The 20,834-nt window shown below is 39.1% G+C and overlaps 1 protein-coding gene across 1 annotated transcript; it reads left to right on the forward strand.

The window, feature by feature from the left end:
- Positions 1 to 942: 942 nt before the first annotated feature.
- On the forward strand, positions 943 to 16,625 carry LOC310940012 (leukemia inhibitory factor receptor-like). Its single transcript, XM_083904925.1, has 18 exons — positions 943 to 1,070; positions 7,722 to 7,938; positions 8,652 to 8,788; positions 9,218 to 9,371; positions 9,476 to 9,748; positions 10,714 to 10,840; positions 11,758 to 11,894; positions 12,075 to 12,217; positions 13,084 to 13,237; positions 13,392 to 13,456; positions 13,575 to 13,806; positions 14,484 to 14,669; positions 14,824 to 14,925; positions 15,042 to 15,188; positions 15,306 to 15,443; positions 15,525 to 15,618; positions 15,741 to 15,807; positions 15,904 to 16,625. The coding sequence occupies exons 2-18, from the start codon at positions 7,833 to 7,835 to the stop codon at positions 16,588 to 16,590; spliced, it is 2,949 nt and encodes a 982-aa protein (XP_083761051.1). The 5' UTR covers positions 943 to 1,070; positions 7,722 to 7,832; the 3' UTR covers positions 16,591 to 16,625.
- Positions 16,626 to 20,834: the final 4,209 nt, after the last annotated feature.

Below are 20,834 nucleotides of genomic sequence, written 5' to 3' on the forward strand. Positions count from 1 at the left end.
CTCTTCAGTAACATTCAACGTCCATTTAAACTAAAACTATATGACACACCTTTCGTGTATAACGGGAGACTGTATATCGCTGTGGCACCGCTTTCCTTCAGCGGAGCAACAACCGCCGCGGTCTGTTGTTGTTGTCCTGTGTCCACAAAACCGAACTTCGTGAGCGCTGCTCAAAAGAGGCGCTATTGGATGCGGCGAGGGAGAAGCCTCGCCCACTGGTCTGCGTTTGCATCTGGAGCTCTGCTGCCACCTACTGTAGGGGAGGATATAATGACGCTTAGATAACACGAAGAGTAAAATAATACAAGAGCGTACTCTCCCTCCCTCCACCACTTACCCAGAGACTTGCCAGGAAGGTTGCCAGGTAGTTTAAAGAACCAATCCGACACAAACCAAATGACTAAACAATCTACAAGGAGCTACACGTATACTCACATAATTTTTCCAAACCTAAACATAAAAAGTATTGTGGAAAAACGTGAATATAATGGCTAAAACATAGCCACTGAAGAAGAAGAGGGGAAGGGCTTGATTAATTCACACTTCTTACTCTAATGGAGTTATGTCTATTCCCTCTTTTAGTATGTGTTGCAATTTATGCCATGTTTTTGATTATTATTGTCTTTTATCCATATTATAACGTTTTTATTTTTTAATTATATGTAAAAAAAAATATCATACATTCTATTTGGTGAAGAAGCGGTACAACTGCTTTTCAAATCATCATTTATTTCGTCCAACTTCGTCCACTATCTTCGTGGAAAAATGTCCTGACCCTTCTCTTGTCCTCCTCCTGTGGGATTTGAACGCAGCAGGACAACGCCCTCTCCGGCCCTGCTCGAGCAGATTAGACGACGCCCATTGGTCAAAGCAACTGTCAATCAAGGCAGCGGCACACTGTTCCAGTAATCCCATTCCAATGTGGCTTCATTGGGAAAGAGCTAACTGCACTGAGAGGAGCTGAGGCTGGGCCACGAAGAAAATTAACCCCATGTTTGTTTTTTAAAGAAGCGATATACTTGGATATAAAGCTGAAACACTACCAAGAAGGCTTTTTTGCTTCACCAGAGGTAATTTTGACTTAATTTATCCGCTTATCACTATCATTTAACGACAGTTCGTGTGTGGCAGTCGTTGTAGCTAGCACTGTGTGTATGTGTGCGTGTGCTTTTTATCCCAAACATCACTGGCCTGTCTGAGTGTTTGTGTGTGTGTGTGTTGGGGTGCTGGCCTCAAGGTTGATTTTAGATGGTCAAAAACAGCACTGATCATCACTGATCATGTGTTACACTGTCTATATTGATTAGATGCAGTGAAGATGAAAGCTACATTATCTAAAGTACTATCACTATGTGCTGTTGTTTACGATAAGTCCGATTGTAACACTATCTATCACACTGACCAGTGGCTAATGCTAATGTTTCAAAAAACGTCTTGTGACAATAATACTAATACTACTAATACAGGCAGAGATACCTCTTCTGTTCGCCACTTTTTCTAGAAATTAAGTGATTACAAATCAAAATGTATAAGGTATCAAGTGAGAGAACGTGATTTTCTTTTCTTTCTTTATATGTTAACAGTCCTGAAGGATCCTAAGGTGGGATGTACAGAGATGATAATGTGTATTTGGTCATCGTGGTGGTTGTTGTTCACAGACTGAAGAGATCGAGTCTTTAGATCATTGTTTCTCCATGTTTTCGATTTCCCAGATAGTGTTTTACAGTGAGTGTGTGTGTGTGGATCTATGACTTAGCTGATTTTTTTCTGACAGGACCATGTTGTCTATCACCCTCAGCCCTACTGGCTGTCATTCATTTGTGGCCTCTAAAGCGAAATAGAAATTTAAATAATTGATTGCTTCTCAAGGAGTGCCTTCCTAGTGGAGAAGAGTGGGTGTCCTGTAAGATGCCCTTGTAGCCTCGTTTCCTATGGGTGTCCTTCCGATTTAAAAGGGTGCCTTTATGAAGCTCCCTACTGTTCCCAAAGAGGAGATTATATTCAGTGCTGTGTAGAAAATGCCCATGTCAGTGATAGAAAGTATATGTATGCACAGGTGTGTGGGAAATTATATTCTAGTGGCGCCTGACCCACCGGTGCGCAGTAGGCACCCTTTAATTTTTTTGCAGTAGGTGACCTTTTAATTTTCATCCCTGTCCTTCCAAATGTCTGTGCACGCCACTGCTTTTGTATGTGCTTGTAGTATTGATGGCTATTGACAAGACAAGACTTTTTGACTCGCCTCCTATTGCCTCCAAGGTTCATCCTGATATGATTTTAATTTGTGTGGCAACATAAAGATTTTTTTAAATGAACAATGAAAACAAATACTTAACTTTAAAACTTAAAAATAATATATACGGACCACCCATCCATCCATCCATCCATCCATCCATCATCTACCGCTTTATCCTCCACATGAGGGTTGCGTGATGTGCTGGTGACAGCTGACAGGGTGAAAGGCAGGGTACGTCCTGAACAGACCACCAGTCCATCACATACAGACAAACATCCATTCTCTTCACACTTTGGTCAATTAAGTGTCAAATTTACCTAATCCCTAAATCTGCATGTTTTTGAACTGTGGGGAAATATACACATGACAAAGCTAAAATTAGATTATGTTTTGATTGTAAAAAAAAAGAAAAACACTCAAATCAATTCATGATCAAAATAGTTGCTACTAAATTACTAATCGATTACTTGTTGCAGCCTACTTTTAATATTAAATAATGTTAAGTGTGCCTTAAGATGTTTATATACTGTATTTCACACACTTGTAAGCATGTATTGTCAGTAGTAGATGCTGTAACTAATATAGACATCCACTATAATAAGTTTTGGCATTGACAGCAGGGACAGGAAGTCTGCTCTCTAATCCCTGCACTGGTTTTTTTACAAGACAGCTGTTCGTTATTGTATTCACTCCCTGGAAAGAGAGACAGACTAAACAAAGTAGAATCAACACACAGTTTACTTTGTTCTCGTGGCTTCACATCTCATCATCACCTTCAAATAATATCTCCTAAGTAAATAAACTAAGAAGTCGGATCAGATTGTGTCTCTTACACATGACATAAAGCACAGATCCACTTGTTTTTTTAAGAAAAGGGACAAATGTGAAAATGAAGTCAGGAATTTTAAGATTCCACACTGGATCAGTATATTAATAATTATAAATGATAGACAGAATAAAGACTCCCCAGATTTAATTCCCAGTTTTACAATCTGTAAAGTAAATCTATCCATATATCTCACTCAACATGTTTCATGTGCATTAAATAAGGAGTTGTTTATCACTGAAAACTGTGGGACATTTAATTTAGGTCCTGTATAATCACATCGTAAACAAGGTATTGTTCAGAACAGCACTGAGGTTCATTAGAAGTTGGTGCTGTATCCTGTTCTTGATGTTCTTATGGAATAAATCTGCTGCCTGTCATTCTTGATCAGGGTGACTCAGAGAACTAAAAATAAACTGTCTACTTGTACCTGGCAGGACAATAGACTCTAGTGTGTTTTCTATATTTTGTTTATTTCTCTAATGGATGGAGTTGCGTTTGAAACTCGGCACATGTTTTATTTTTTTTTAGTCAGTAATTTAGACAGAACTATTGAAAAAATAAATGATGCAGTTTGACCGGGACGAGTGGCTTTCTGACTTGCTTCCTGTTGCCTCTGAGGTTTACATTGACATTCATTAAAGATTACAGGGAAAGGGAAGGAAGGAAACGCTGTTTGGTTGAGCTCCAATAGCTACACAAACACAGAGCACAGAATGTCCCTTCTTCCCTGGGGTCAGCACACCAACCTATCACTCGGACACACTCGACTGTTCTCCTTTTTTTTTTTAATACACATTCTTTCACGAGCATCCGGTCTTCCTCCAGTTCCATTCAAAGGTCAAACATAATTAGCAGCAACTTTAAGCCCGTGTTTCAAAAAAGTTTCACCACACTTGTATAGCACACTGAAGCCACTGTGTGTGCTTATGTGTTTGGGCCCTGGTGGTCATCAGATGACGGCGTAATCACAGTGTAATGACAATGTAATGACAGTGTTACCGAGCCTAGGCCCCGGTTTTCACTCTGAGTCGGGTCCAACTGCCGTCCCACATACTTTTCGGTGAAGAAAATAGCACCCGAGTGTTTTCATCATTGTTTTAAAATGCGGTTGTCGTTGTCAGGTGCTTGAAGGTTGTGGCTGCAAATGGTTAAAAATAGAAAGGCTGAGAATGTATGTGCTACTGATTAGAGTAAACGCCAAGTTATAAAAGGCTTTCCTCACCCCTTTCGGTCTATTTATTTAGTGATGGAACTTCTCCAAACTAGTTTTTTCCCCCTTTCTTCCTAAAAGTGATAGTTTTCACTAAATTTGGCAATAGGTAGATATGTACTGAAAAGTAGGTTTGGTGTAAAAAAAAGTTTTTTGACCGTTTTGTTACTGTTGAATCTATAACTCGTCATTCATATCCTGGAACATCAAGGGAATATTTCTAGGTGTTGTTGATCCGAGAGAGGCTTGGGTTTATTGGATGCAAATGTAACCTGAATGGACGGTAATAGGAAGTAAATGTGAAAAACCTTTTACTTGGCACACACACACACATACACATGCCTTGGTGTTTGAGGAATTGAAATGCTACCTACGAGTAGAGCCGAAACTATTAATCGATTACTAAATTTATCGTCAACTATTTTGATAATCGATAATCGGTTTGAAGCTTTTTTCATGATTAAAACAAGATTTCCCATTGTTTTAGCTTTTTAGATGTGAATATTCGTTTCTTTGCTCCAAAGAAATCACTGAAACTGAATAATTTTGTTTGGTGGACAAAACAAGACATTCGAGAACATTTTCATTCCCAGTTTTGACAAACACTGATCAACGTTTTTTGACGATTAATCGAGAAAATAATCGACAGGTTAATCGATTACGAAAATAATCTTATCACATCATCTTATCATCAAACTTATTACAAAAACATTTTAAAATCTTCCCCTTGGCTCTGAACAGTTTTGATGGCCACTTGTTAATTATTTTAAACCTTTTATAGAAATGTTGAACTACCATTAGGTGGAGTGTACGTATGCTGAGCCACTCCTTATAATTTTTTGATTTGCAAGTGAATCAAGTCGTGCTTCCACGGCTTACTCCAAATGGCTACCCTTCCCAACATAGTAGTCAAACAGATCAGTGGCAAAGTCCAGTGTGACGAGGTTGAGGCAAACTGTTACTTCCACAAAAAAGAATCGCTGCAGGCGATATAAATGAGGGTTTTAAGTGACAAAGGCATTCTTGCGGTTTTTGTTGTTTTGTGGTCAAATGTATTAGTACTGCAAGGACAACGACACATGCCCAGACGAGATGTATTGATTTGTGTGTTGGTGTGCTTTCATAGATATCAGTTTCTCGGTGAGATTTCCCAGAATCTAGAGTTGTTTTTTCCCCGTTTCCCATCAGTGCATTGTATTTTTTTTTTTTTTTTTTACGGAGTTCAATGGTTGAAGGATATATTAAAAGGTTGTAAAACATTTCAGGCTGGTGTTGAAGTTAGAAAATGATTTCTAGGCTCCAGGACCACTTAAAACACTTTTTATGTAGGGTCTGTGTCTGTGTCTGTGCAGGAGCTGTGCAGAAGTCAAGGTTGCAGTGTGGAACCTTGACTCTGCCCAGCTGTGTTTCTTGTTGAGCCATTTTTCTGAATTTCACCAGAAGGTGATGCAACATGCTAAAAACAACTTTTCAAAACCAACTGTGGAACAATAAACTCATCCTTTTCTGACTCTGGACAGCTTCCATAATTCTGAGTTTAAATCAAAACTCAAATATGTTTTTCCTGTGTGGCCCCTGATCCTCTTCCGTAGAACAACTCATCACCAGGTGCTTTTGGTAACCATACAGTTCCACTGTAAAGTCAATTATTATGCACCCAGAATAAATTGCTGTGTGGAAATGATCTTCTTGTTTCATTTCTGCATTTTATACCTCCATGTTTTGACCCTATCTTTCACCAATCTTTTGAAAAAAAAAAATAAATAAAGATAACTGCAGAGTCAGAGTGAAACTTAAAGTTCAGGAGGCACTTGGATACAAACGCAGCTTGGCTGTGTATGTGCGAGCATTGTTTTTGTGTAAAGGTAGCAAGCCGTTTGAGGCGAGTTCCAGCCTGTCTTGAGAAGAAACCAGACAAACTGCAACACAACATCTTGGGGACAGTTAAACGCACAAAAGTGGAATTAGGTACACATACTGATACACCCAGGTCAAGCCCTGTCTCTTTGTAGTTATAGTATTGGCAATATTTGACCTTATCCCAATTAGGACTTCATCTCTCCTATCTCAAATACCTGAAGCCAATGGTGGCGTCTTATAAGATTAAACGTTTAGAACATAAACATATTGCTTCCTCAGACAAGTTGGTGATTCATTTTCTTTTAATTAAATTGTCTAAGATTGACTTTTAAATATCTATTAATAATTAATTTTCAGAGACACAAATATTTGTGGTACAAGACAAGGTCTTGGTTAAACCAATAACCGATACCCTTTAAAAAAAAAAGAAAAGAAAAAAAGATTATGTCCTTATTTATTCCTCGTTCAAATTGTCATGTCTGAACCTGTTGCAGCAAACAAGTAATCACAATTGTAGTTTCAGAGATTTCAGAGATGTAGTTTCACAAGCACTAATTTGGCCCATGACCTGTTGTTTCCATAAGACGTGGTGTGGTTGACTTAGTAGTAGTAGGAGGAGGACAAACTGCAATAGTACATCAAACAACGTGGCTGTTGTGGGGGTGCATTCAGCCACAGCCAATGAGCAAGTTGTGGCAACTCTATATAGACTAAAGGTTGCTGGGAAGGAGGTGTGTTGACAGTAGAAATTAATAAACTGTGACCCTCCTGTTAGTATAAAACAGGTTGTGCTTGTGGGGAAAAAAAGTATCTGGATGTTCCACATAAGTGTTTTTTTAGGTTTATACTTTGTTATTTCCAACTGCCTTTTTAATAGTTGTGCTTGGGAATGAGGGTACAAAACAACAAAAACGCCGGTGTATCTTGTGAAATATTGTTGCTGATTGCTCTCTTTGGAGTTAACCACACAGTACAGGGCTCTAAAACAATACTGACACTGATGATGAAGATGGTACTGAATGTTAAGGCAGGTCTTTTGGCTCTTAATGCACAGTGAACAGATGTTTCAGACTACGACATGATGTGTGGTCTTCTCTCAGACCTTAAAGAACACATGTTCGTTCTGCTGCAGAAACTCCCACTGGCTTCCCATGACTGCCACATTCAAATGGAGGTAACAATTTCCAACAGACCAACTGCATTCCCTAAGGAACATCTTCTGCTGTTGCCATTCCTGCACCAAAGGCGGTCACGGTCGAGAATGTTCTTATTATTGGTTTTGAATGTGGCACGAGCTGCCAAATCTGATCCGAGCCAAGAAACATCTCTTCCAAAAGCTACTCCTGACAACACTAACACACAGACATTTTCTGAAATTGATTTGCAGAATTTGCCGTGAACAAGGGCATTCTGTTTCTGTGACTCCACCTTCAGTTTCTCAGCAGCACCGTCATAGTTTGGAGTTAGAGGGAGTTTGTATTTGTTTTCTCAGTTAGCCGATAGACCTTTCTGCATTTTAGAGGATTGCTGTTGCATTCATGATACAATAACCATTTTTTCCTTCTCTCCCGTGTCTTCTCCCACAGGTCGTCCTCTGTCTCTGTCTTACTACCCGGGATGACTTGCATGGTGTTCCTGTAGTGGACAAAAGCACCACCACGAGTCTCTGCAAACAGACGCTCGGCCAGTTGATCGCCATGCCTCGTTCGAGTGCCAGTCCCAAATCCAAGTCTCTCCGTTGCCGAGTCTGGCTCATTTGTGTTCTCCTGGGCCTCTCGGCTGCACACACTCATGCCAAAGATGGTAAGAACCAAACTACTTCAGTTTCCACCCTTGTAATTCTGATCAATGGATCTGCAACACGCAATGCAGCAGCTGGATATTGTTGCAGGATAGCATTTACACTACCGTTCAAAAGTGTGGGGTCACTTAGAAATGTCCTTATTTTTTTCTTTTTCCAATGAATATAACATTAAAATGAATCAGAAATGCACTCTATACATTGTTAATGTGGTAAATGACTATTCTAGCTGCAAACGTCTGTTTTTTTATGAAATATGTACATAGGTGTATAGAGGCCCATTACCAGTGTTCTAATGGTACATTGTGTTTGCTAATTGCGTTAGAAGGCTATTGGATGATTAGAAAACCCTTGAAAACCCTTGTGCAATGATGTTAGCACAGCTGAAAACAGTTTTGCTGGTTCTTTGAGGAAAGGACAAAATTATTATTTTTAATAAAAATCATTATTTCTAATCTTGTCAATGTCTTGACTATATTTTCTATTCATTTTGCATGTCTTTTGATGAATAAAAGTGTGACTTTTAATGGAAAACACAAACGAATCGTATAGGTGAGCCCAAACTTTTGAACAGTAGTGTATATATGGAAAAGTTTACTTAAAGGGCCATTTAGTAAAATATTTCTTTGTTATAAATCTTTGGGGCTGATATTATATTCATCAATTATTCTGCCATTTAAATAATCTGTCCCAATTATTATTTCTTTTACCACAGTCCCTAGTGTCCCGCAGCAGGTGAGCCTGTCGACCAACATGGTGGCCCAGCAGCTGTCCATATCTTGGCTCGGAGGAGCAGCCGCAACGTTTGACCTCATGATTCTACGAACTGAACTTAATGAAACCGTCTTCTACGTAAGAGCATGTGTTTGATTTGTTCTCTTGCTTTTCTTAATTGTCACTCATGATATTACAAGTTGTTTGCACTGTCACATGAAAGGAGCTACAATCTGACACGCAGTGAATTTTTAATGGTCGATAGAATATCGCCATTTATGGGCTGGTATTAATTTCTTTTTACACAACAACAAGTGACAAAAAAATCATGGCAGTCATTTTATTGTTAATATTTAATTTTGGTACCTTACAAACTATTGTAGGGTCATATGGTGCAAGCATATCTTTGATATCCTTATCATTTATTGGCTGACATGTACACCAGTGCAGTATCAGACAATTATATTTTCTGGATTTATCCAACTTAGTAGTGGCTGTATTATCATCTACCAGAGTGATACAGTTCTGGTTCAGTCCCTCACTGCCTGTTCTGTGGTTTAACTGTAGGAGACGGTGTCTGTGACAGTGAATCAGGTGAGTGGTTTGCACCAGTGGAACTGGACCTCACTTGAACCTCTGGAGTGTACCTCACTGTCGATCAAAGTCCGCTCAAGAGATGGCCAGGTGACGAGTGAATGGAGCAACACTCAGATATTACAAGGTCAGGACAGTAAATATCTTGCCTTGTATCTATGTCTTAATTTATCTTTCAATGGTACATTTATAAATACTTTTTTTTTTCCTTTCTCTGTCACTTCCTCTCAGGAAATGATGTGCCCAGCAATGATAAATTCCAGGTTTACCCCCAGGAAAAAGTTATGCCTGTGGGGTCCAACGCCACCTTCTGTTGCATTGTGAAAGAGGGGGAGGTCTTCGGTGCCATCCAGTACGGCAGCAGGGTCATGAACACGACGCGACTGAGCAGGCGGAGTTACGCCACCACGGTGGATAACCAGGCACCGTCCAACAGCTGGGGGACCAATTGTGTCTGTTTTAACAGCCTGGCTCAACCACAAGGAACTGTGGTGTTTGTTGGATGTAAGATGAAGAACCAGATTGATAGGAACTTAAGTGTGAATGAGTTATGCCTGTCCTTCCTCACAACGACTAGTAGTTTTGGAGCACTTTGGGGTTGCATTCTAATCAATTTTATCTGTATGTCTCCAAAACTCAACATCTATTATTGAACTTTGAACAGTGAGGAAGAACTTTAAACAATGTAGGGCAGCATTGCACCTCTCAGTGTACAGCGTGTCGGAAATTATTATTGGAAGGAGAAGAAGAAGGAGGTTTGTTATCTCAAGGCTCTTAATGTAGTAAGGTTGAGCTCTTACAATATTCTTTATATTATAGAGAGAAGGAGAAACATAACGGTTCAAAACAATAGCAGAACCATACTGAAAAGAGAGAGGAGAGGTGGAAAGAAATAGAGAACGAAGATGGATGAGACTGAACTGACAGCAACTGAGACTTGTAAATTATACATATCAGTCATAGTGAAAAGTGCTGTTAACTCAGCCTGTTGGCGTCAATGAAATGTGCTTTGTACATTGTGTATTTGTATTTTTTATATATTTTTTTAACGTATTTACCCAATATCTTGCCGCTGATCGATTCTGATTCAGTTTCTATAAAAATTAAAATTGAAAAATTAAATTCCCCATCTGGGAATCAATAAAAGTATCATCTAGATTGCAGAACATGGTAGTGTGGATGTAAGCTAAGCTGGATGACAGTGATCGGAGAAGCAACACGAATTCCCGCAAAGTGTAAAAGTTATATCTGAAGGGATCAGTTTAAAATTGTATTGATTTTAAAGATTTAAAGGTTTGTTTATCCGAAAAGATTCTTGAAACAGCCGTAGTGCTGGTGATAATGAATGACTGTGTGTTTGGAATCAAAGTCTTTAAAAGAACTTAATTCAAATCTATTTATGTATGTGTGTATAATGTAATTTTTTATTTATATGTGTATGTGATTAATCTCCTGCTCCCTTTCCCCAGATCCACCACTGCTCAGTGATTTTGAGTGCGAGACTCATGACCTGACCTCTGCTGTGTGCCAGTGGAATGAAGCGCGGGACCCGAAACTCTACGGCAAACGTGGAACACGCTTCACTCTGAACAAGAGGTACCGTGTTCATGCATGCAAATGGCAAAAAAACATTAAAATGGCTAAACCTCCTCTCGGGTCTCACAAATGCACATTCAGCAAATTGGCTGTAACCTGACCTGAAACTGGAAGCCATCTGGCTCGGCTCGGGTTGCAGAACTGTTGGCACTCACATTTTGACTGAAATCCCAGATGCTGTGAAATGGGAAAAGCATAGGGAAAAATATACTGGAAACTCTTAATTTTTAATAACTCAGATTTGAGTATTTTAGAGCTGTGTAAACACACAAATCCAATCATCAATTCTGGCTTTTTCAGCCTGCAACAGGGGGATCAATAAAGTTCCATCTTATCTGGCCTGTTTCCCGCTTCAGTACCAAGTGGTTTCCCAAATATAATGTCTGTTGTTGTTGTTGCAAGACTCTTAGTTATAAATATGAACCATCAAATCTGATCTGTAATGAATCGCAGATGATCGATCGGGCTGATAATTTGAACTTAGTTGTATAAAGTCGTAATGGTCTGAGACAGAGGTGGTGGAGGAGATGGCAGGATGTGGTTCAAAGTTACTTTGTTTTTGAAAAAATAAAAAAATAAATATCCCTGCATAATTGATGATCTGTCCCCTCCTTTTATCTAAAATGCGTTTTCTGCCCAGAAAAAAAAAAATCAATCAAGAGAGAGGATGACAAGAAATATGAGGCACTCAGTTTAATCGAAGTGTGCGTGTGTGTGTGTGTGTGTGACTTTTCACATGAATTGTCTTCAGGCTGGTTGCATGACGAATGTGTTTGGGTCTGTGTCTCTATCTTTAGAGTGCGAGTATGCACATGGATTATCTTTCATGTTAATTCCATTTTGATGACTTGATTTTCACATTAATAGCAAGCCTGTTTATGTTTTATCGACTTCATTTTGTGTGGGTATTTTTTTAGGGATTGTCCAAATAAACGGCAGCACCAGAGGCAGAAAAAGTGTAGCGTGGCGCAGTGGGAGGGTAACTGGACACTGATAGCTGAGAATCCTCTTGGCCAGTACATCATCACCGACTCTGCTGAACTCAGTCACAGAGGTAAATGTATCACCCTCACTATTTCAAAATAAAGGGACCAGAATACACAGAATACACAATACAAGGCAAAGAGTTCACATACATTTTATTTTACAGTCGTTTCTCAAAACAGAAATTACGATAGATTTGTAATTCTCACATATTAGGACACTGATTGTTGTTTCGCGCTTTCACCTTCAGTACATCCAGTCGCACCAGTGAACCTGAGCGCTGTCGTCCAGGCCTGGAATGCCACTGTGCTGTGGCAGTGGAACTACAGCAGCTATTCCTCCCTGGCTCTTGTGTGCCAGGTCGAGCTTCTCTGCCATGGATCTGAAACTAATGTAAGTCCGTGTACGTGTTTTCTGTAGGGCTGGTCAGTTGAGGTCAGTTTTTTTTATTTTTTTCAAATATTTTTTGAAAAAGATGCCATACGATACTTTCAAAGAAATGCCTATATGTATATATATATATATATATATATATTATTCATTTATTAATTTTTTTTTAAACATATGCATACTGTATTTACACAGTGACATATACACATACAAAAATGAAAATAACAAAAACACAGTGATGACAATGTAGGAGAAAATAATTAAATTAAATTAAATTAAATTAAATTAAATTAAATTAAATTAAATTAAATTACAGAATACAGGTTAACAAACAATGAAAATTTACTTGATAGTAGATAGTAAAATGTTCATCCCATGAAATACCATCACAATATTAACCACTTATTATTATTATTATTATTATTATTATAATAATAATAATCAAGCTGAGCTGAAACAATTAATTATTTGATTGCTAAATTAATCGTCAACTATTTTGATAATCGATTAATCGGTTTGAAGCTTTTTTTTCATTATTAAAACAATGTATTAAAACAACATTGTTTTAGCTTCTTAAATGTGGATATTTTCTTTGTTTCTTTGCTCCACATAACAAAGAAATCATTAAAACTGAATAATTTTGGTCTGTGGACAAAACAAGACATTCGAGAACATCGTCATTTCCAGGTTTGACAAACACTGATCATCGTTTTTTTTTTTTACATTTATGGACCAAACAATTAATCGAGAAAATAATTGTTAGTTTCTGCTCTAATTACAACACACTGATGACCAGATATGACTCTTATGTCTCTTATGTGTTACCATCAATGTACCGTACCGTAATGAATTCTACTGTTTGCCTCTAGTATACCGTCTCTGGTGAAGGTCTGCAGTCTGTGGTTTTATCAGACCTTTATCCCGATGAAGATTACAGTGTTCGAATCCGCTGCGGGGCCCAACAGATTTTCTGGAAGTGGGGAAACTGGAGTGAACCGTTTACCTTCAAAACCAACACTTATGGTAACAGAAACATGAAACGTTTTCCCTTAGTAGTTAGATGGATGAGTGTGGTTGGAGGTTTGCTTTGATTAGCAGAAGAAAGACCACTTGTAACATGATCAGTAGCTGCTTTGTATTCTTGCCTCGTCTTGAATGTTTTTTTGTTTTCTCTCAGTTCCAGATGCTCCTGATGTGTGGATGTGGATAAACGGAGACAGCACCGGGCAGGTCGTTTGGAAGGTGGCTTTTGTTTTTCATCTGTCAATTTAATTGTTTTAGACTGTCTGATCCTGCTGTGGACATCTGAAGTTGTTCATCGAAGTCAGTTTTTAAAACCTCCGTATTTCTGTCCTGACAGCCTCTGACTGGAAGACAGAGCCACGGCCAGGTCACAGCTTATGAAGTCACGTTCTGGAGCACGGAAGAAAATCTACAGCACACGCGCATTTTTTCACCAGACACGACCGCCGCGCCCGTCAACCTCACACAGATTGCCGCCTTCAGCAGCGGAGCCAAGGTCATGGCGACTGTTATCGCGAAGAACACTGAATGGACTTCTCCACCTGCCAATGTTGTCCTACGTTTGACAGGTATGTGGAAATGAAGAGGGGTGTGTTTTGTTTCTTAGAAGACCAAAATTTAGATCCTGAGCATAACTGGACAAATTCTTGTTATTCATTTTAGTTTCACATTCATCAGCTACTTGCAAGCCTAAAGCAGTCGTCAAGTACACTACCCTTCAAAAGTTTGGGGGTCACCTATAACATTTTTTTGTGTTTTCCATTAAAACTCACACTTTTATTAATCAAAAGAGTTGAAAAATGAATAGAAAATCTCGTCGAGACATTGACAAGATTAGAAATAATGATTTTTATTCAAAATGATAATTTTGCCCTTTTGTCAAAAAACCAGCAAAACTGTTTTCAGCTGTGCTGACATCATTGCACAAGGGTTTTCTAATCATCCAATAGCCTTCTAACATGATTAGCAAACACAATGTACCATTAGAACACTGGTAATGGGCCTCTATACACCTATGTACATATTCCATTAAAAACCATACGTTTGCACCAAGAATAGTCATTTACCACATTAACAATGTATAGAGTGTGTTTCTGATTCATTTAATGTTATATTCATTGAAAAAAGGTGATTTTCCTTCAAAAATAAGCAACATTTCTAAGTGACCCTAAACTTTTGAATGGTAGTCTATAAGATGAGAATATGAAGAGGGTTACATGCCGTGTATGAATCTTTCTCTTTGCAGACGCAGAACCTGTCGCTGTGTCCAGGGTAGTTTATACAGACAGAGGTTTCCCTCTGTTCTGGCAGAGCAATGACAACGCCACCTGTGGTTATGTGGTAGAGTGGCACAATGCCGCCTGTACACGGAACTGCCCGGTGGAGTGGATTAAGTTGGACGCAGGAACTACGGATGTCTTGGTCGAATCAGGTAAGCCATTGAAAAGCATATTTAAAATCTAATATATGTTTTTCTACAGTCCATATGGACTTACAATTCCTCTGTCTTTTTTCCCATGTGTTGCTTTTTAACAGGTTTATGAAATGTGAACTTATACTGTAAAATGCTTTCCTTTTTCCCATAGCCAACTTCCAGCCAGGTGTGAGGTACACCTTTTCCCTGTTCAGCTGCACTTCAGAAGGCCGAGAGCTGCTTCAGCACTGGCAGGGATACGTGCAGGAGCTGGGTAAGGAGAAAACTGCACATGGAAAACTTCAGAAATCGGACAATGGATTTATATTTCTGATCTATTGTTATTCTTCCCTCATGTTTTTTTTTCCCATTTTCCTTTGGATTGCAAAGTTCCTTCCAGTTCTGTCATCCTGTCAACCAGTCAGCAGGGCTCTGATGTTCTTCTCGCTTGGGGAGAGATCGATGTGGTCAGCAGAAGAGGTTTCCTCCTGGGTTACAACATTTACAATAGCACCGACTCGGAGCTCAAACTCATCGGTAAATGTCAACTGTACAGCCATAAGTTTTAAAATGTTATAATAACATTAGGGAATGACATATTTGTCCTTCTCACTTCCTTTTTCTTTTTCTGTTTCACCTCACTCTTTTGAACAGGCAATGTACCAGACAAAGGAAGCAGGAGCTACATTGTGAAGGGACTCAAAGAGGGTTCCCACAAATTTACTGTCAAGGCTTACACCTCAGCAGGCGAAGACACGGGCGCCACCTCCTCCATAACGCTGGAATCAAACAGTACGTGATTGATCCGTAACAGCGTTTGTATTTATTGTACAAACACAAGTGAACTAAATCATATCTCTTCTGCTCTGACAGTGGATTGGCTGATCTTGGAAATCCTGACTTCTCTGGGAATCACAGCGTTTTTCCTCGTCATTGTCACGTTCATTTGCTACAAGAAAAGAAAATGGTGAGATTGACATCCTCCTCTTTTTTTTTTATCCCTACATTATTAAGATAAAAACTACCAGGATGTATAATTTGTATTTGCTTTTGATGACAGTGTATGTTGACTTTTTACTTTACCATCAGGGTGAAAAGGGCTTTCTATCCCGACATTCCTGAGCCCAAGCTCCCTGGTGATTGGTCAAGGACACAGGTGGAGTATCAGCTTCATTCCATAGAACTTACAATTCCCCATTTCATATTTTTTTCCATTTCGACCGACTTATTTGTATCGCTCTGTATCTTACAGGGCCCGTTGGACGTGAAACCATCTTCAAACAGTGTCATCCATATTGTGGAAAAGTCCGATGATCCTAGTAAAGAAATGCTCGTTGCCATCCCAGAAGAAGATGAGGATGAAGACGGGCAGAGTATGGAAGATGATTCCGTTGACACAGATGAGCCGACGTCATTACGCTACTACAACCAAGTTGTCGATGAGAGGCCCATCAGGCCACGTTACCCAGACTCCTCTGATTCTTCTGCTTCCTCTTTGGATTCAGCGCGCACTGATGTTACATACACAGGGATCCAGACCTCAGGGTCTTCTTTGGTCTTCCAGCTGGATCCTGCAGGCTCCTCTGATGGCCACCAGCCAGGAGGAGGAGGAGGAGGAGGAGGAGGAGATGGGGACTACCGGCCCCAGATGCAGTCTCGAGCCCAAAATGATGACATTATCCTGGCTTCACCCGAGCCCTTTGAAGAACTGTTGGCTACCAGTGCTGGGGGATATAAACCCCAGAGCTCCTGGCATTTGGACTCTCCTGTGGAAGCTGAAGAAAGCGGAGGCCGGGCACCTTCTCTTGGATCTCCCACCTCTGTTGCTTCCACTCAGTTCCTTCTCCCCGATGGAGAAGAACACGCAGAGGCGAAACGACCGGCGTCATCGTCGGCAACCACCTGGTTCACTAATCTGCTGTCTTCTACGAAACCGTGATATCATCTCTGTCTCACTACTCGCAGCCTGGCCAGGAGGCTTTGGCGTAAAACTTTCAGATTCATTATGGTCACCCGTGTTATGCATCTGACAAGCTCAGCCCAAATGGTCGAGGTAAAGGATGTAAGCATTACATTCTTATATTTGCACTTTGACATCAGGTCAAAAATATCCTTTAAGGTGTTTATTTCCAAACCTAAAGATTATATAATTAGTTTCTCATCATGAAAATATCATAAAATCTGTATATTTATATGTCAAAACATTTCTATTCCGACAGCAAATCAAAAATATTTCTTCATACTTCTATTCTACCATATTCATTTGCATGCTGGCCACCTAGTGGCTGTTACAGCAAATCCCTTCATTGGTTTTCCTGTCAGTCCGTGCAGTGGGCATTGAGCAACAGCATATACCATGTGTCAGTTATCCTGTTTTTAGCTTGCATTTCTTGAGTTTTTATTGTTGGTGATGTGAATTTTATTACACTACAGAAGAAAACGGAAAGCAAACCGGTTTTGAGGTTTGAAAAGAATGTAGTTACGTCGACAAAAACCTTCCTCTCCTCCCAGTATCTGCAGGTCTGCCATTTTGGCTGATGCCAGCTTTCTGACAGACAATGAGCTACTAAAAGGGAAAAAAAGAAAACTGACATTTTATTTGACTTATGCACTTACAGTCGAGAATGGGAATTATTTTGCATTGATATAGTAGTGGTGCTTCCTATTATTATAGCCTGGAATTGTGTGGCTTGTGAGCCCAATGGAAATACACTGATATAAGCTAGAACCTGAATACAAACTGATGTAATTTAATGAACAAACACTATTATGTTACTTGTGAGTGTTATTGTTGTTGTTTTTTTTCTTCCTTTAACAGTAGAGTTTTATTTTCTCATTTATATTTTTGTATGGTTACGAACATGCTCAGTTTCTCAGTCATGCCAGTGTCATTGTTTTATATTGTGTCGTGAAGTAGGCTCAAGGATTATCGATTATTGGTGGCATCGAACAAATGAGAGGTAACAAAATGGATGGATGATAATTAATTTTACACACACTGCCTTACTGTATTGAGTTGGTCGTAGTCCATGTCACAATATACCAATAGTGTCCGTTTTGATCGTTTGGTTTGTAAGTGCCTAAATGTCCCAGCATTGGTCACATAATTGGTTATATGCAGCCCTCATGGTATTCTTAACTTGGGCGTGCCAAAGCCATATTTGCATTATTGATTTTCACGGAAATATGGGGTAGCTGGGTGGTTAGGGTTGGGGTTAGGGTAACCTAACCTAACCCTTACCCTCCAGTGTGTAAGAAATAATGAGACTGAAACAAACGTGGCACTCTTGCTCATTCCTTCCTTTCCCAAGCATGTCGTCAGGGAGCTACAGTGGCCTTGACATACCACAAAGGATGTTACTCATCCTTGTTTGCATAGTAAACTTCCATTTCCAAATGTGAAATGCTGGTTTGTTTATTCAGGCTACTTTAGAAACATAACCTCCATTAAATTAAACGTTTTTGTTTTTCCCCCTTAAGTCCATCTAAAAAGGCTTATAAAAGCTGCATAAGATTAATGATTTTCATTAGACACTTATATAAACTTTTATGTGGGAATTATTTTGAATTTCCACAATAATCGCCCTCCAAATGTTACACACTGAACCTTTAGATACTTTTTTTTTTACTGTAGAAAAAATCTGTGATTAGAAAAAGGACCATTGGGAAAGTGTATGATGGCGCTTGGTCCTTTTTTTTTTTTTTTTTAGCCGTTATTGAGGAATAAACTTGTAAATATTGGTTACTTGACAGGATGTTGGCATCGTTGTAATTGTGTCAAACACTAATAGTCCAAGTTCACTTCACATACTCCATTAGCTCCCCACCCATGCATACAGTGAGGCTGTTAAGGATGCACCATTGGCTGGGCTTCCCAAAAGCATCATTATGCTAATATTATTATTGTACATTATAGTCCAGTGGCAACCAGGGTGTTTATTTAATTGTAATGTTTCACTTTTGACCCAGTTTCATTTCCTGTTGTTTCTCAGTGCCTCCAGCCAACAAGCTTTAAGTACAACTACTGTGACATGAATGAGAGACTAACTTTATTGTGTGGCTTCACTGATATAAACGCCAACAGGCTGGCAGTCCTATTTGACTACTGAGATGACTTTATGCCCTCTTTATCTTTGACACTAACCTGAATATTGATGGGGAGACGTGGTTGCAAGAACTTCGGTGTGTGTGATATCAGATCAGAGATGATCACTTTGAGGCAGAAGTAGAGTTTTGAGTATTTAAACATGACTGCAAACCTCTTGAAGCCTGCTTCCTCGGCAGAGCTTTGGAGACTAACCTATGAACGCTATGTGTTACATTATATGCTTTTATGTTGATGTGGATCAACACAATTTTTTCCCCCTCTTTTTCCTTGTTTTTATGCAACTAACTGTACATAATTAATTATGTTATTAATTAAATAACATTTTTTTTGTTCACATTAAAAATATAAGTTGCTTTAAATGGAACGATATACATGTACTCTATAATGCCCTACGATCATGTATAGCGTCGCAGTCTATCTCTATCTTCGATGTGTGCGAAACACTTGGAAACCTTCACAATGTGTCTAAAACAAACATGTAACCTAAATTAGAAATGTGACTGTTCTTGTAATAGTTTAGCCTGCTTTGCCTAGCAGTGTGGCTTTAATAGACGCATTATTCAAAAGGGCCAGAGGATACACCACAAAGACATGATTCCTGCTGACATTCAGTGAGTTTTTTTTCCCAGTATCAATTTGAGCTTATGTTTACTCTGTATAATATTATATCTTTGAGATTATACAGAAGGGTACACTTGAGGCCTTACGCATCTACATCTCTGGCCCTGGACGTTTTTTTTTTTTTTTGCAAGATTGATGCATGTTGTGTAAAAAACTCTTTAGCGATCTTGGAAAAGTTTCCAGCTCCAGCTTGTGTTTGTGTTGCACTTCAGCTTTAAAACACTAACAATCATCGACGCGCATGGCGGTGTATCATGCACTACGGATAGGCTTTTTATGACGACGCTTTAAAATGTGCGCGGTTTTCCATCATGTTTTAGTATCGCAGAAACGAAAAGACAGTGAATGAATAAGTGTTAACGCTATAACAACGGTGAAATGCTACATGTTTAATGGCAATAAAGTTATTCGTCTGACCATTTGTTTTTCAGCATTTTGATTTTCCAGTCTCTGTTGCAGCAGCAACCTGAACTTGGGACCTGTTGTGGAAAGATTTCACTGGCTAAATATCAACGGTTTCAGGAAGAACCACTGTCATCGATGTAGTGATCAACATTTGGGTTTTGATCAAAACATTTATGAGCTCTTAAATGTTTTTTTATTTTGTTTTATTTGAATTAGTTCTTTACTTTTAATTTGTTGGTGTGGGTCCCCAAACCAAACAATACAAAAGAAGTCAGAATTCTGATTAGTCGGAGAATTCTGAGATTATTTTTCAGAATCTTTACAGAAAAAAAGTCTAATTCTGAGATGAAAGTTAGAGGATTCTGAGATTAAAATCAGAATCTTGACAGAAAAAAAATAATTCTGAGATGAAAGTCAGAGGATTCTTAGATTAAAGTCATTGAATACTGACAAAAAAGGCAGAATTCTGACTTTAATCTCAGAAGTCAGGCTGTTTTTTGTTTGGTTTTTTTTTACGTGTGGTCCTCTAATCCCCTTCTGTAGAATGGATTTTATATAAAACAGTTGTAAATTATTATAACCCGGCTTGTACAGATAGAAAAATACTAAAATAGTGTCATATTTTAACATGAATATTGTTATGTTATCATGTTCATGTATCATGTTGTTTTCATTAAAACAAACATGTTAAATGTCCATTAAAGTGAGCATGTTACCCTACATTTTATTTCCTGTCGTTCCCTCATTAGTGTAAAATGGCTGCAATCAAGTGTTGCTAAAAATACCGCTGTCCCTGTTGACCTTTTTATAAGAGCGACACGACGGCAGGTCCTGGATCAGTTTGTGCTCATTACAGCCTACAGAGGGCACTGTCGTGCTCCACCGCTGACACTGAACTGAGAGCGCGCTCCTGAACAAACACTTCGGGCAGCCCCGTTGACATGTCACCATGGAGACACTGCACCGCAGGGATTTCCTCGTTTCTCGTCTGTTTCAGTCGGTTTATTAGCGAGCTAACGAGTTAACCGAAGAAACATGTTGGTAGTATG

This window comes from Microchirus variegatus, assembly GCF_963457635.1.
Source record: "Microchirus variegatus genome assembly, chromosome: 18".
In the NCBI taxonomy this organism is placed as follows: Eukaryota; Metazoa; Chordata; class Actinopteri; order Pleuronectiformes; family Soleidae; genus Microchirus; species Microchirus variegatus.